Genomic DNA, 18,390 nt, shown 5'->3' with positions numbered 1-18,390 from the left:
ATTATGTTACAAAAAACTACCCATTCAGATGATCGAGGTCAGCTAGATGGCATACTAGGCCCTCAAGCATGCCTTCGCCCTATACATCACATCATTACTTACACTCACCTCCAGCACTAACAGGAATGCTGTTTAAAGTGAAAAAGTTTCGTAGGAGTTGTAGCTTTATTGTGTGACACCTCGTACAGCCATAGGTTTTCCACTTCACCTTACAATGTAAAAAAAAGTTAATTATGATACATTACTTGGCACTTGTCTTAAGTCAAAAAAGTTGCAATAAGGTTGCTCGGTCCTTGGTAATAAATAATAAACTTCTTGGATTCGGCTGATACCATATAAGCATATTATGTTTGCTGGCTGGATGCCAGGCGAGCACACTGTAATCTGGCGTGGTATCTGGGTTCCAATTTTTTCCGATGGGAGTACGACGTCACATTAAAACAACAGCCCAATACAAAGAATTTTGAACTTTCAATAATGAATGTATTTTAATGGTTAATTTAGCCCCTAGGAAGTGATGTTGCCAAAGGTAAAGCTGTAGGATAAAACTTGTGATGTTTTTATTTCTTCTGTGTTTGTTGCCAGGCACAAAACTGAAATGTACTATGAATTAAATGACCTGTCATGTAACAGGTTTATAGCCATCGACATTCTTAGTTTAGTGAATATTTATTTCGCAGCAAGCACGTGATTTACTTATTTATTATCATTGTGATCTCTACGAAGGGGGAAAAAAATATTTTCATCTATGGAATGGCGCCAAGGAAGTTGATTTTTTGAATGTTTTTTGTATCTCCGTGCGCTAATGACGATGACATTGTGATCGATGGTAACTATGGATACCAAAGAAAACCTGAAACACTGTTGTTTTGTTATTTCGGACTTTATTGTTTATATTTACCTAAAATATCTTTTTAATTTTTGGCAAATTTTACATATATAATTTTTATTACTACTTTTGGTAAGTGATTCTATACCTCATCGTTGCAGTAATTTTGTACATTTAACTTAAACATTTTATGTTGACTATGTAATTATAGTAAGTAATAATGCGTTTTCTTAGTTTTTTAAATTAATTTGCTCTAGTTGCAGATTATATTTAATAGAATTATAGTAAAAACTTTGTATAGGTAGCTGTTTTAATTTACGTCAAAAAATATCCTACACATAACAAAAACTTGTGATATAACAATAAATTATAATCTTAAGTTGAATGAAAAGCAAAATGTATGTTGTATTCTGCCTAAAGAAGTAATCATAGGCCACACAGCTTGCAAAAATTTTTATCTTGTTCATCACATTTTTTTATTTCTACTCTTTCAAGTTTTAACACCAATTCCAGTTTTTTAAATATATTTTTTCCCCATTGTGCTTAAAAAAATTGTAATAGTGAAGTACATTGACTTTTTTTAGAAAGAAAAATCGTGAAACGTTTATGTTTGAGAACTACAGATGTTCCTTGATCTCTCCCAAAAACAGCATTTTGAAATTCCTATTTTTAGCTGAGAAACTGTCGTGAGCAGGGCAGTGGTGTTAAGGGAGTACCTGATAATTTTCCACGTATTTTTACTCTTTTTCAACTTGGTAAACCACACAATGTTTTCTGACTTCAAGGCTGTTCTTAGCTTTAAATTTTTTTGGAATCCAGGCCATAGAAAAGTGCCACTTTCAGAAAATAAGTACATATTTTTCACCTTTTTTATTACTTCAACAGGCACAGACTTAACCTCGGAAACTAAACGTTCCGGTAACCTTGGAAATTGAACGTTTAACTCAACTTCGAATTTAAAAGCTTTACCTAACCTCATAAATTGAATCTATTACATAACTTCACAAATTAAACATTTCCGGACTTTGAAAATTACAAGACATTTACCTAACCTCGAAAATTTGATGTATTACCCCTAACCTCATACGTTAAGTTTTTTACCTAATTTTGAAAATTGAATGTTTAGCGTAACCTACGAAAATAAAATGTTTTGACATTTTTAGAATTCACTCCAAAAAAAAAAAACAATTTTTGCGAGGAGTCAAACCAATTCAAAAGGATTTTAAATGTAACTGACCATATCCAACCAAATCCATCACTCTGTTTTAACTACTTAAATGTGAAAAAAATCTACCTATGGAAAACTACACAGACCTACAAAAATCCATTAAACCAATATGTTAGAAAATTTTTTGTAAATTTGTTGTTGATGTGTTTATTTATTTGACTACAGGAAAGGAGAGGGGCGGGATGTCCGGGCAGAGGTCCCTGGTGGCGGTGCCGCCGCCGCCGACCAGGTTCTCGCTGAGCGAGTGGTGCCTCTGCGGCCGGGAGCGCTGCCGCACCGCGGCGGACCAGCAGCGGCTGGCGGAGCTGGTGCTGGGCGAGTCGAGCCGTGTGCGCGACGTCACCGCGGAGCTGACGGCGCTGCACCGGCGGGAGGTGGAGCAGAGCCTGCAGCTGAGGGTCAGGGACGTGCAGTTCCTCAAGGACGAGAACGAGCGCCAGAAGGCAGAGTGCTGCCTGGAGGAGGAGGCACTCGGCGCGTACAAGGAGAGGATACAGAGCGCCCTCAAGTCGCTTAGGGAGAACGCGCTGAAGCTCTGCAAGGACTGCATCATACTGAGGTACTTGCCCACCTGTCCAAACCAGCAGAGAGACCGACACTTCTGGATGGACTGTCAGGCAGTTCGCATAGAAATGAAGTTTTGTTAGTATGTTGTGTTTAATGAAAATGTTTATTTAAAAAAATAATATAGGCTACTAAACATTAAAAAATAGAACCATGTAAATTAAAGGTTTAAAAGATTAAATTCTATATATGTTAGTGTTTTCGTGTAATAAAAACACATTACTGATCAATAGCAAAAAACTTTGGAACAAAAAGAAATTTTGACCCTTTTTTTAATAACTAAATTCAAGAAAACAAAAATTATCGTCAACAGTCCTTTAATTGAAATTTGATTTAGCTAATAATTTAATGGTCATTTTTTTTTACAGTACACCCAAGTGGTTAACTTGGATTTTTTTGCCTAGCGATGAGGGCAAAAATGAATGCTTATTGCTGCATTGATCTTCCTATTTCTCATGTCAAAATTCAATGTGTAGAATTTATTGTGCTCACACTGCCCTGAAAATAGCCACAAAAATTGTTTTGAACTGGTGGCATTTTGAGATACCTATCAGAACAAGACCCATGGAAGCATGTTCTCAAGAAAACAAAAAATCAGTCGGTGAAAGTTTAAAATTCCTTGTACAGCAGATATTGAAGCATATATTTTGTAACTGCTTCCAGAGAGGGACGTCTCGGCATCGACCTGTGTCGAGACAGCGTGGAGAAGGAGCTGAAGAAGGAGATAGAGATCATAGAGGGGGCGGAGGCGTTGCTGGTGAGGACGCTGGAGCAGACACAGGAGCAACTGCGCTCCCTGCGCTCCACCAAGTACTTCCTGGACCGGGACAACGAGCAGAAGAGCGCTGCCCTCGGCATAGACAGGCTGTGCACCGAGCTGCGTGTCACGGACCTGGGCCTGAGCACCTACCACGGTGACAGTCCCCTTGCTGCCGGGTACCTACTCAACTACTGTATACCACACACTACTGTATCCAGGAGTCAATGTACGGTGATAGTAACTTGAAGGGGAAATATCATCCTCCAGTCTTCCATCATCCAGACTATGAAATTTTTTTTTTTCCAGATGATGTTTTATAGCATAGTTATACACTCTATACAATGGTGTATTCTAGGTATTGTTTGAATTAGGCTAAATATGGGAAAGGCAGAGGTTGGGTTTTCTTATTTATTTTGTTCATGGGAAAGACAGGGAAATTTTATTGTAGATTTGTGTAGACATCCTGTGTGTGTTGTGTTCCATTATCACATGTGGGGTAGTTGAACTCATATTTCTGTTATATTTTATTTTGTTCATTAAATACTAATAGGAAAATTTTGTAAATCTAATGGTCCCATCAAAGCATATAACATCATTTATTTCAACTATAGTAATTATTTAATCCTCTAGGATAAATAATAAATATAATACCAGCATTCATGTGTAATACATACATTTACTATCATTTATTCACTCTTTCAAATTTGAGATATAAATCGACAAAACTAAAAGAGATTTATCATTTTGATATTTTCACAGTTATCTTCATTATGTTTTATATGAAATCACTAATAAGCTGTTAAAGAGAAACAAAGTGAGAATTTTTGAGGCGTTATAGATTATTACATATTTAGTATCACATGTGGGCCACTCTACACCCAATGAAATATTTAGCACATTCAGTGTTCCCAAACGTAGGGAATAAAAATGTTCAAATTCCCTCTGTTAACAATGATGTAGGTTTTAGGACACATTTAAGTAATTAATATTATGTGCAGAAAAAAATAAATAAAAAAATAATAAATAATGAAATTGTAGTTTTCTATGGAATCAGCCTGCTATTGTATATATTATGTCGATCAATTTCAAAACATCCTTGATATCCTTTTACTGGTAAGTCAGAAACACATTGAAACCTTTTAATGATTTTTTTTTGCAGCATATTTCTTGAATTGCTGCATTGGGTAACATTTTGCTGATAGATCAACATAACAATGACTTTGGAAGTTTAAAATTATTGCCTGTGAACATACTCTGATGAAAAAAACATTTCTGTATAGATAATGTGTTTGCAAAAAAAAATTTACTACATACTTGATCTTATTTATAAATACATTCTCTAGGATTGCACGAAATTTTAATTGAAGTTTTTCAGCCTGAGGCCAAGACTGATGTTTTTGGTTTTACTGAATGGTGTATGGTGAAATTTGCTGACATCTACAATGTTGTTCTGTAAAGGTCATTTCTGTTATATACAACTACAAACAGTTAGTGATGATGTATTCCAGTATTTTATTGATTCTGATTCCAGTACGACTCTATCAGTGTACTCATTAACCCCGAATTATAAAACACTGTTTCTATTAAGCATATCGTAAAAATCTTAGGTCATTAATCTCTTGTCTCACTCTTCTCTCTTTGTCCTCTCGGGATACTTTGCAACTGGGTAAATAATTGGTGGGATTGCCACGTTCCAGACTAATAGCCTAATGAATGGGGTGTAAGCCCTATATTAATGTTGCTCACTTGAGGTCAACTTGTGTTTAAGGTACATCTATTTTTTCAAAGTTGTCTTTATTTAAGGTAATATTTTATTCAAGATCATTGTTTAATATACTCAATAATAATAATAATAATAATAATAATAATAATAATAATAATAATGTTTTATAATTCTATGTATCTTCTAAATATAATATTAAGTAATGTCAATTATTTTATCTATCATGGTTAAAAGGAATTGAAGAATCAACTCAATATATGCTACCCAAGTCATTCAGTTTTATTTATTCCACGCACTAACTACCAGACTGAATTCCAGTATTTTTGGATATTTCTGCATTCATCATTCTTTCCCTCAGTCTCCACCACAATACCTTCATACAGTTTGGGCTATCAACTGTACTGAAAAATGCCATGCAGATATTTGTCATCTTAGATATTATGCAGCTAACTCTATGCAAAGAAATATAAAAATTGGTGTGAAGTATTAATTGCAAAATTTTGTAACCTAACTTGTTACAAAACATTATTTCTGAAACAATTTTTTTTTGTTTTGGTTTAGCCATATAACGTACGAAGAATGGACCAACATGTCTAGAAAAAATATTGACCGTGCAGCTAAGGAAATAAACACTGCACGTCCATTGCGGTCATACGTGGACACCCTTTTAAAGCAGATAATTGAAGACTTGTGGCGGCAGTACCATTTAACAAATAATGCCTTCCAGCAGCGTATTGCTGAAACTCGTCAAGCAAAAGAAAACTTGGAGAAACTTCATAATCAGGTGACACATTAGTACATTATGTGTGATTGTGTTGGCTTAAGGGTGTTCCAGTGGTCCAAAAAACGTCCCCACTTCCGAATGACTTCAAACTGATACATCACTCAAAATAGCATAAAAACTGATCACTAAACACCATAAGAGCACTGTATAAGACTCTGGGTCTCGCCGCTGAGCGCTCAGTCGCCTGAGGGCCTTCGAAGGGGAAGGTTGTGTCGCTCGGCTCCTGAACAGCGGGAGGTCGACGCGCGTAAGAATGTCGCCCCTGTCGCTCCAAGCGGGGGTTTAGCTAACTGTTTGTAGGCTGGCAGCAGGTAGGATGGAGGGGGCGGAAGAAACAGATGGGATATCAGAACCAGAACTCACTCCTCGCCGGGTCGTATTCGCCTGGTGTCCGCCAGGCTTTTTGTGCCAGCACGGAGCGTAGCTTCGCGTGTTCAACGCAAGCAACGGCGTACTTTCATAGCGAATCCTTTCTCGATTATCTTTCTTGTTGCTCCATACACATGCCAATACTTATGTATATCTATCACATTTACTCAGCCATACGCATAAAAATAATTTATTGGGTGTAAACTCTCTTAGCTTTTTGTCGGTATTCAACGTTAAAGTACATCAATATGTTTCTAGATTGAACAATGATTGCGGAAACAAATTTTATAGTTCTCAAATATTTTGGTATAAGGTATTGCATTTTATAACTCAAAGACACAATGCATATGCAGTGCATATTTCTTTTAAACTGGCGTATTCATCTAAAAAGACATGGTAAATCAAACCGTTCCATTATATAAGAAAAAAAAATTGATCCAATACTTAAATTACTCAGATCACCATTATGTTATTTTTGCATCAAATTATTAACACTTTCTTGATATATCTCAACAGAAAACTCTTATCACTGTCCACATTACACACATCACGAAACCTGCAAGCATAAAGTAGCTATGATTTGATTCATATTTTGTTGACAAATATTTATACAATGGAAATATTTTTACTGTTGTCCCTTATGTTCTGAAACAAAGCAGAAGACGTAACCGAATTCCGGCGATGAGCAAAACCTGCGTTGGTTTGAGACTAGGTGAACGGTGTGACGCTAATACTTAACTTTAAAATTTGTATGGCCTATATGCATTAATTTTTTTATCCAAATATATTTACATCCCCTTGTGTGACTCACTGAACTGACCTATAAAAATTATAACCCACTTCCAGAACCGCTAGAAACTCGAAATTTTTACACGAGGTAGATCTCGTCCCGTGAACGGCGGAAAAATTCCAAAAAGTTGAATTTTTTCTTATTTTTGAAGTCACAAAAAAAATCGTCTAAATTCCTCACCAAACCAGGCCATCGTCCATTGTAATCTCTTTTTAATCGCCAGCTCTCATACTGTTGTATCGCATTGGATATGATAAAATGGCCTTTTTTATGAAAATTATCATTAACAAAATCACACATGATTATCAAGGGGACAGGTACTCTGTTAGCCATTTCTGGAATACAAATTAAATACTTACTTAAATTACATTTTCTTTGGGCGGGCACACAAAGTCTTTCAGTGAAAAAATATTTTTCTGTTAGAACAACGAAGTCACAGAAATTTATCCCTGTTATATTCAGTTGAACTTGAATTTGGTAGAAGTACCAGAGGTTTCTTTTCAGCTGAAGAGATCCATGTTTCACTTCTAGACAGAACTAGTTTTTTTTTTCTTGACTGACATCATGCAAAAGTCTGTCCTTCACAAACAATAAGCACTTGACCTCGACTAAACCATCTCGAGAAACAAGGCCATCAGGGGATGCAGCAAGGTAGAGTTCATCCCCCAGGAGGTAACCTCAGTGCCTATTTCAGCACTGTATCTTTCCAAGGCCACAGACTCACTAACCCTGCCAAATAAAATCTCGATCAAATTTGTTAATAGGAAAATCGTATCAAGGTATTAGAATTAATTGCACATCCTTAGAGTACTACTTTTGTCTGCAATGTTTATTTTACAACCACCATTAGCTCAATATGTGGAACAAATAGGGTTTGAAAAACAAAAATATTCATAACTATATCAAAACCATTTAAATGTACTGAAAACTTTAATATTATCAAAAAAGTATATCTGAAAAATTTCTGTTATGTTTGAGCCTCGCTGCAAAACATGATACAAATGATTAAAATTGTCATTATTTTGTTTTCATGAACATATATAAAATTATCTATTTTCCTTGCGCAATATCTGAGAATTATCTCAATACTTACAATACCACAGTTCATTTAGTACGCTGTACCGTTACATGCCTAGACATTTAACGTACAGAATATATTTAGTTATTTTCCATTCTTATGAATAAGAATATTGTATTTTTATTATTTGTTTTAAATATTGTTTTACCCCACAGGACTTGATTACCTGAGTTTGTAACTTAAGTGTTTGTCTACGAGAGCTATGCTCTATGTAGTGGGAGAAGACATATATGGACCGGCAATTAGATACACCCCTCTAAGGACCAATTGAACAAAACGTATAAACTGTGTTATTATACGTGTTATATACGAAGGATGTGGCATTGTTGGAAATTATGTTTTTAAATTTAATTCATTTTTGCGTTTGCAACTTTGTTAATAATACCTTTTGTTTACAAGATGTGATTTTGTAAATTACGTTAACGGCATTCCGGCCCGGCCAATCAGAGGCCATGTTTCAAGTAGAAGGCGTCTGGAACGTTTCTATTTGAGAAAGAGTTATGTAAGAATTGGCGTCCCAGTGAGATGCCTGTTAAAAATTCAAAAGAAAAATATATATTAGCTATTTCAGACCATCCGCAACAAAGGATGAGTTTTTTTCATGTTGTAAAATGTTTACTAGTTTGTTAGGGCATATTCTGACGAATATGTACCCAGGAGTGATTAGTTTATGTAAGTGACGGCTGAGCGTTCAGTGACGGCTGAGCGTTCAGTGACGGCTGAGCGTTCATAGCCGACGGACGTGCGCGCGCGCTCCCCGGCTTCAATGTGCTATTATTTCTTCACCATCGTTAAGTTCGAGTTCCACTCATAATTGATTCATCGCTGCTTAATCTTTCCGACTTTCATGGGTTTTCATTACCCGATAATAATGATACGATCATTGAATTAGTTCCTGACACGGTTACTAAAATGTTCAGATCGCCTACTAAAAAAGTGATTTCTAATTCGCCGGGAATATCTGAAAAAGCAAGTGAATGTTCATCGAAGCAAAAATCATCTAGTGAAGCTTGGACGGTAAAACTTCTGGATCCCACCATGGAAGACTTAATCTCGGCCGTGAAATCCCTCAGTATGAAATTTGACGAGTTAAAAAGCGAGAATATGGTGTTAAAAACCCTTCTTATCGACTCTCGTAGTGAAACTGCAGAGATAAAAAATGAACTGCAACAGATCAAACAGATCTTATCTTCTAAGACTGATTCTGTTAATTCATACAGTCAAGTAGTAAAAAAAGTCTCCTCAAACAAGAAACCTGTTTGTGTCGAGTCATCCGGTGTATCTGGCAACAGCGCGCCCACCAGTGACCCACTTACAACTAAGCGTGTCTCCAACGACGTCATCAGGAAAAACGGTAAACAGCCCGTCGACGAAGACGGCTTTACCGTAGTACAACATTCACGCAAGTCCACGAATAATGAAAACTCCGATAGAAAATCATCTAACACGGATCGTAAGAAAAATCCCTTGCAAATTGGCATCAGGAATGTTTCAACATTAAGAACAATTGCTAAACCTATTTACAAAAAAACAAAAGCTCTCTTTGTCACGCGTTTTGAGCAGTCTGTCACGGAACAAGAAGTCGTAGATTATATTTCCAACGAACTAAATCTCAAGCAAGTCAAAGTGGCCAAGCTCCGGACAAAGCATAATTCTTACGCCTCCTTCCATGTATCTGTTCTGGAAGAAGATTTTAGTAGAATTAATAATATTGTTTTTTGGCCCAGTGGCTGTTTAATCAGTCCTTTCTTTGGAAAACTGCATCAAGACCAAATTGTTAGTACTAATTCATCTCCTGAAGCTCTCGGCAATTCTACCCAATTACCTCCAAGTTCCTGCAGTACATCGTCACCTTTTACGCCAGCAACTTCTATGCCAGGGCCTGGAGGAGTGCTTCCTACTCACTTTCCAGTGAATGCCCAATCTTAATGAATGGGAAATTGCATATCAGAATGTTAGAGGACTTAGAACAAAATCAGTTGAATTCTTTGATAATCTTATTAATACTCAGTATGACATAATCTGTCTAACAGAAACTTGGTTCAACGAAAGATGTATCAATGCTCATTATTTCACCGATAATTATTCTATTTTTAGAACTGATAGGGATCCGCTACTCTCATCAATGGAACGTGGTGGCGGAGTGTTGATCGCAGTGAATAAACATAAATTCCCTTCTGTTCAGCTAATTCAATTATATGACTATCGTGGAGTAGAAGCCGTATGGATTAATATTAAAATTGCTTTTAATAAGTACTTAACATTGGGTAATATTTATCTTCCTCCAACTACATCACCTAATCTATTCACATTGTATTTTGAAGCTCTTGAACAAAAACTCGTTAATTCTCATGATAATGTGATTATCTTAGGTGACTTCAATGTACCTGGGATAGATTGGAAAGGTAATCACTATTTCAATATTGCCCGTGCACATGTCAGATCCAAGGCTCAGTGCCTACTTGATTTCATATCTAATTTGGATTTAATTCAGCACAACCTAATACAATCTTCCAATAATCTTCTAGATCTTTGTCTTTCTAATCTATCCCATTGTGTGGTTGAAAAAGCTGTTGAATCTCTGGTCAAAGAGGATATCTATCATCCTACCCTACTTATTAAACTACATATTGAGGCGACCTCACACAATTTTACTCCAGATTCTATTTTCAGAAACTACAAAGCTGGTGATTACTTAAGCCTATATAACTCTCTAAAAACCCACAATTGGGATGAATATTATAACACCACTGATGTAGATGCTCTTGTAGATCAACTTACATCTTGTATCTGTGATAAAATCAATACTCACATTCCATTATCCACACGTAAGGCCTCTAAACATCCTTATTGGTTCTCTGGTGATTTAATTCATGCCTTAAAATCTAAAAAACACTTTCATAAACTCTATAAAAGAAACAATAATAGGTACTCAGTATTACCTTCTTTTCTCTAAATATAGAGCACTATAAAAATCTTATTAAGCGTGATAAAACTAATTGGAATCGTAGTATCAATAATAAGGTTAAGAATAACCCTAAAAAATTCTGGAGATATGTCAATGTTATGAAAAATGGTTATAGTGAATCTCATTCTCTTAATGTCAATGGTGATATCTGTAATGATCCAGGTATTCTTTCTAATGTCTTTGCTAAGTACTTTGCTAGTGTATATGTACCATCCACCAACCACCCTCGTATCATTGATCCCGATATTATTCACGATTCAATTCCTGTATCATTCTTATCAGAAAGCCAGGTCTTATGGGGAATTAAATCATTAAAACCAACTATGTCTACTGGTCCTGACGGTATACCAAATTTCATTATTAAAGGCTGCTCTTTTATTCTAATGCCTCTATTGTTGCATCTATTTAATACAAGTCTAAAATCACAAGTATTTCCCACTAAATGGAAAATAGCTAAGGTTATTCCCATACATAAAAAGGGTAGTAAACTCAGTGTATTTAATTATAGGCCTATATCATTATTAAATGGCTTTACTAAAATCTTTGAAAAAATAATATTTAAACATATTAACTTCCCAATAAACAACAGATTAGCTCCTAATCAGCATGGCTTTAGAAATAGTATGACAACTTCTACTAATCTTCTCTCATTTATTAATCCTATATACAATAAAGTTACAACAAGGGGGCAGGTTGATGCATGTTATTTTGATCTGGCTAAAGCCTTTGATACTGTCAATCACTCCATTTTACTAGCTAAGCTTTCTAACTTCGGTCTCTGTAATAATTATATAACCTGGTTTACTAGTTACCTTAAAGATAGATGTTTCTTTGTTTCACTTAATAAAAAAACTTCTACTTTATATCATGCTACTTCTGGTGTGCCTCAAGGGGGTACTTTATCTCCCTTACTATTCAATATTTATATCAATGATATTTTTAAAGTTCTTCATCATACTACTGGTTTTCTGTTTGCTGACGATCTTAAAATATCCAGAGAAATTTCCTCCTTAAATGACTGTCTGCTTCTTCAATCTGATATTACTGAAATTGATAATTGGTGTAAAATGAACTTAGTTTCACTTAACAAAGATAAAACAAAAATTATTTCTTTCACAAGGAAAATTCATCCAGTTAAATATGATTATTTTCTTGACAACTCAAAAATTTCCAAATCTCTTAGTATAAAAGATCTTGGTGTTATTCTTGACTCCAAACTATTCTTTCATCAACATGTTAATTCTTTAGTATCCTTTTCCCGTAGAACCTTATATTTAATAAATTATATAACTTACTATGCATCTAATATTGAATCCATTCTTACTCTTTATTTGTCCTTAGTCAGAAGTAAACTCGAATATTGCTCAGTTATCTGGAACAGTATTAACACCACCGATAGTGACAAAATTGAATCCATACAAAATAAATTTTTCAAAATAATTAGTTCTAGACACCATCAATTACCCAAATTAGAATCTCTTTCAAATCGTCGCATCCATCTGGATGCCCTCTTTGTGTTTAAGTGCTATAGTTCAAAAATTAATTGCTTATACTTACTTGATAACTCTGGTATTCGAGTCCCGCAGTTCAAAAGCCGCCTTCGATCCCTATTATGTTCCTTACACAATAATAATGATTTAATTTACAGACTTATCTCAAATTTCAATAAATATGAAAATTTTATTAAAAACTTTAAATTTTAATTTTTATGATTACCCTAATATTTTGAGTAATTTTATAATCCTGTTTATTCTTCCCATTCTAGATCATTTAGTTAAGATTATCTCTGTTGCTGTTTTGTTTTGTTTTGTTTGTTATTGTGTCGTCTTTTATTATCCTGTGTATGTTGTATTTATTCGCTTGTATGTGTCGTCTTTTATTATCCTGCTTATGTTGTATTTATTCGTTTGTATGTGTCGTGTTTTTATTACTTGTTCTGTGCACACCTCCAAAGCTTCGGCTGTTGGTGTGCATGTCACAAATTTAATAAATAAATAAATTTAATAAATAATAAATAAATAAAAACCCTCCATACCATGTGAAACAGCGCCATACTAAAGTTGATATAGCGACGTACTAATTGAAAGAACATTGAGTTTAAATTATATTATCAACATTTTAAAAGACTTTAAATAAACAAAAACAGTAAAGATTATTGTAATTATAAATAATCTAATTTATGAATTTTAACCCAGAGGTGAAACGAGAGAGATAGTTCTGTGTTCTACCGATCGTAAAAACTGAGCTAAAGCCTAGGTACACGAACTCTACAACGAACTGAAATTGTTATTTAAATAACTGATTTTGTGGATTGCTAAATCGTTAATCACGCAAAAGTGCAACATAATATTAGGCCTACGTATTTTTGAATGGACCTAAAGGAACTGTTGTATCGTAATCATGTGTGCGACGTAAATATCCAGATGATTAACGAACATAATAGTCATTCCACAACCCAGTTCAGTAATTTATTGATAATAAATTTTATTCAAATATTTTTATTTAATAATTTTGAAATTCATAAAGTTCAACGTATGTTAATTTTCCTTACCAATTTCCCGAGTTATGAATGAACCTGTCATATTAACCTATGCTTTGTGTTGTGTCTAATGCTCATTTGTGTTAAGTGGGTTAGGCCTTTGTGTAGAAATAGGCGCCGATGTAATAAATTGCCACACATGTAATTAAATATTACACATAATTACCAGAACCTGAATAACATCTGTGTTGTTTGACCTACCCTTATACATTATTACAAATTATATATATATATATATATATATATATATATATATATATATATATATATATATATATATATATATATATATATATATAGAGATATATATAGATATATCAATATCGACAGAAAGTAATAGTAACAAACAGTCAAACCTATCTAGCATAATAATATTAGCAAGTAGCCGAGTGGGGAAGAGCACAACGCGCCATTACAAAGTGACGTGGCAATGTCAAGTTTATGTTTACCATATAAAGCTCGGAGGTGGTTTAGACCTCGGCATGGCGCACGGAAGAATATTTTCAACGACTAACAAATGCACTTCACGAAAGAAAACACAAAATGCGCGCGAAAGTAGTGTTTGACGAACGCGCGGTCACGCGGCGCGGCTGGTGGGAGCTCCCGGACGTAGTTCCAAGCAATGACACCTCGAGCGCCAGCGGACGGGCACGCGGAGACGAGGGTCGCGCAGGAACGAAACACGAAGTCGGTTACTCGCGCGAGAGCGACACACGTCTGCATGTATTCACACACCACAGCTGTATTTTTCATCGTATATATACAAATCATGTATCAGCGTAAAGTGAAGAGACATGGCTATATCCTCTGGTAATATGATTCCATAATACCCCTATTATAATTTCATTTTCTGAGTAAACTGCAACCATATTTTTTTCTGTTCAAATGACCATAATTCTTAATAGAATATAAAAAATAATCTTCTGGCTCTAACCAAATTAAATTTTCAGAGGATAATATTGAAAACATTTACAATAAATATATCTTCAAACATTACTAAAAATAAATATAAGTACATAGATATTTATGAATATATTTAGGACATTAAAACCTAAACTAAAAAGTTTAATAAAAGTAGTTTTGGTTTCGAAATGTTACTAAACATGCACTTAACACATACTTGTTACATATATATGACTAATATCTAACATAACATTGCCTTTAATGACATGTCCGACTCCCTTGAACACCCTTCAACAACATTTGTAACTTAATGTCAAAAATAGGAACGTAATAATGATTCACGTGTCATTGCCAACAAATGTTTGGATTTAGGATAAGTTTTTCTAAACTATTTTGATTAACAGCTCTGATTGTTAGAAAAAATTTTAATTTTTTAAAAATTTTATTAAGTTTTTGATGAATTGTTATTTTTGCAGACTGTCGTGAAGATAAACGAGATGGTGCGTAACATTACGTCTCTGCAGAAAGCCGTAGCTGACAAGAAGGCCTATGTGGCCCTGGCTCACACTCGGCTCGGCAACAGGGCTCAGAGGCCACAGATGGAGCTGTGCAAGTACGTGCCATTCGCCTTGCTCGTTTGCTCGTTAAAAACAGTTACCTTATCGTGTAAAATGTGACACCTCAGAAGTATCGAAAAGCAGTGAAACCTCATTCAATTGCCCCTCTTTAACTCCAAATTTCAGATAACATGGACTATTTTGTAGAAGCGAATGAACAAAATACAATAAAGCCTTACACAGTTATTGGAGACCGCTAAAAAAATACAAAATTTTAGGATATACAAATATATTTTTTCGAGGATTTCAGTTAGCGGTACTGCTTTAATTAGTGTGCCAAATATCATAGCTGTAATGTACAGCAGGCACTAGTGTGCGACGAGATGGGAGTCGACAGATAACGTATGAAGTATGATTTAAATGTGTTCAGGAAAAGTGTTTTGTCTTAAATTGATTATTTACATCCCCAAACTCTCCAATTAACACATATTTTCTCTAGCATGCATTTGATCCTGTCCCAACTGCTCCGTCGAACCCATTTCTGTTGCATTACACTTGCAGTGCAGTCTCTCTGGATTTGCTTCTGTGGGGTTGGTTGTACGTATAACGATGACTATTGTGTGATTCTGCATGTCAATTGAATTTAAAACACTTAAATAAATTTGTGGCTCCATGCATCAGGTATGTAGCTAGGCGGGAGATCCGTAGGGTCTGGATACCTCCCTTCCAGGGTTTAGAACCCAAGTGAAGACCGAAGAAAACAATTATAGCTAAATAAGTTTACAGAGAGGAAAACTTAGAAGGATCATTTAAATCTTTAATGGGCTGCAATGATTTATTTGCACCTCATTATAGCTTGACATGCCTCATGCACAGAAGTGGCAGGAATAGGTAGTGTTTACAAGTAGTCTGTATTTAATGCCAGCATGCACAATTATTACTGTACACATACATTTCATGCAAATTTGACATGTGTTTCATGCAAATTTGACAACATATATATGTATTTATGATTTGTTTTGACAAGATCACTATTTTTTTTTTCATAAACAAAGTATTAAAAACAAATAAAAATAAAATATAAAATATTCAGTTTTCTTTTCTCTAGCAAACACAGTTCTTAAATTTCTGTGTGTAACCATTGGTGTTCTAATATACTATGTATTTCCTGATATTTCAGTGTGACAGTCAATTTTCTTTTAAAATTTCATTATAAAGAAAACTTATTATAAAAATGATAAAATCTTTATACTGGACTCCCTCCTTCGGGCCCTGAATGCATGAGTTTGTATTTGTTGTAGATTACATTATTAAAGTGCTTGTATCATGCTCATTTAAAAAACATTTTGCCCCTGTTGACCAAACTATACTTTTTTTTGGTTACAAACTACTATGTTCTTTTTTCACATCTAATTATCAAGTAGTTAAATGAGTCATAAAAAGGGTTATTTTAAAATACTGAGGAATTCACAGTTAAGGTTGCTAATATGCAGATGATTGATTAAATATGTTTGGAAACAGCCAAACTACCTTCAGATTTATTATTATTGCTATTTCAGAATAATTAATTTGAGCCAGAATTTTTCTTTTCTTTTAATCAGTAAAACAGGAAGTCGAGAATTTTTAGTTTGCAACCACCCAATATGCTTCAGTAACCAGAGTGGTGTGTTGAGTGATACATGGTGTGGTGTTTCAGGGATGAAGTCGAGCTGAATCTTCTCCAAGAAGTAAACCAGCTCACAGAGAGCGTAACAATGTTACAGGAAGCATTAGCTGAGGTAAGCATGTGTCTTTAGAAGCTAAGTATCTGAACACTTAGCTATTTAAAATTTGTAACTATGAAAACAACTTCAAGTCAATGCCTTTTGTTAGTTCTGATGAGTTTTAACCTTTTAACTAATTTTTGAGAAGCTTGTTTGTTGTAATTTAGGCTGCTGTGCTTTTAAATGTCAGAGGACATTTTCTGTCTCCTGCTATATACAACAGCATTTACCCCCCCCCCCCCCCCCCCTTTTCCAAACCTTTATCTGGGCGTAATTTATTATTCTCAAGAAATCAGTCCGTGCCTAACATTTTTTTTATAAATAGTTACTAACTATAGCTGTGGCCTTGAGAACAATACAGACTGCAATGTAGATGTTACAAACCCAACATAACATATGAAATCATTGAATAACATTCCAAGCTTTTATCCTCGCATAGCAAAATCACAATTCAGATTCGAGGGAAACCTTCAATACAAACACAAGTGAAATACACACAGTACAATACTTCAAGTACTTACAGTACTTCAATACAAACAGTGAAAAAGTTTGCTAAAATAACTTACTGGAATTTTTTTTTCAGTAGAAAAACAGGTCAGCAAAAATCAGTTTATAGTCATTCCTGTGATGCTTATTGCACTTAATTTTCCTTATGATTTGAGTGTAACTGACACTGGTTGATCTTTGTACTAATAAAATTAATTGTATATAACTATTTTCAGGCCGAAGCATCACTACGGTATTTGCTTAGGGTACAAATTCAATTGGAGGAAGATATTAATATCAAGACCAATACGCTCAAGATTGATGAAGTAGAATGTATGACCATTCGCCTAAGCATGGACTATCATGCCTACTGAACTATTTCTGGCTGTATTTCAAATTTTAAGGTTTGTCTTTGTAGTTGTGTTAATACCATGGTATTATCACTAAATGTATTTTCCAACTAATGATCATTGCAAATGTGTCATTCAAACTTATTTATTGTATAACATACTTTGTCTTTATTATTTTTATTTTAATGAGAAAATCTGATAAAAAATAATTGGTTCAATTCCAGGAGGGAAAAATATATTTAATAAAAGTACATAACTAAGTTTTAAAATGCTTTTACGATGAATTATTTTTTTTCAAATCAGTCTTCAAAATTTTTTTTCCATACATGGTTAATATGATTTGAACTAAAAAAAATCACTACCAAGTAAAATTTTAAAGAGTTTCAATTCTAATTATAGCAAATTTATTTTTCTCACTATCGAGAATCCGAGATGAAAATTGAATCTATCCAACTTATTTAATTCATAAGTCAATCTATCCTGTCTAGTCACAAAAATACATATAAGGTGCTGTAAATGTTTGTAAAAGTACACTTCATGGGCATAGTGTGGACTTATTTATGGCTGAAATAATTTTAAGGTTAATAAACTTTAATTTGTGCACTTGTATTATGGTTACTTAACTTGGATGCATTTAGCATTATAGGAAGCACATCAACCAGTGAACAGATTCCATCAGCAAATGCTGTCTGCTGACAC

At 34.5% G+C, this 18,390-nt stretch overlaps 1 protein-coding gene across 1 annotated transcript; it reads left to right on the top strand.

The window, feature by feature from the left end:
• The first annotated feature begins 789 nt into the window (after positions 1-789).
• Positions 790-18,300, top strand: LOC134532888 (tektin-1). Its single transcript, XM_063369897.1, has 7 exons — positions 790-961; positions 2,223-2,616; positions 3,285-3,557; positions 5,666-5,888; positions 15,012-15,148; positions 16,789-16,870; positions 17,578-18,300. The coding sequence occupies exons 2-7, from the start codon at positions 2,240-2,242 to the stop codon at positions 17,713-17,715; spliced, it is 1,230 nt and encodes a 409-aa protein (XP_063225967.1). The 5' UTR covers positions 790-961; positions 2,223-2,239; the 3' UTR covers positions 17,716-18,300.
• Positions 18,301-18,390: the final 90 nt, after the last annotated feature.

The sequence above is a fragment of the Bacillus rossius genome, chromosome 6, assembly GCF_032445375.1.
Source record: "Bacillus rossius redtenbacheri isolate Brsri chromosome 6, Brsri_v3, whole genome shotgun sequence".
Classification (NCBI taxonomy): Eukaryota; Metazoa; Arthropoda; class Insecta; order Phasmatodea; family Bacillidae; genus Bacillus; species Bacillus rossius.
This window is presented reverse-complemented; position numbering and strand designations above follow the sequence as displayed.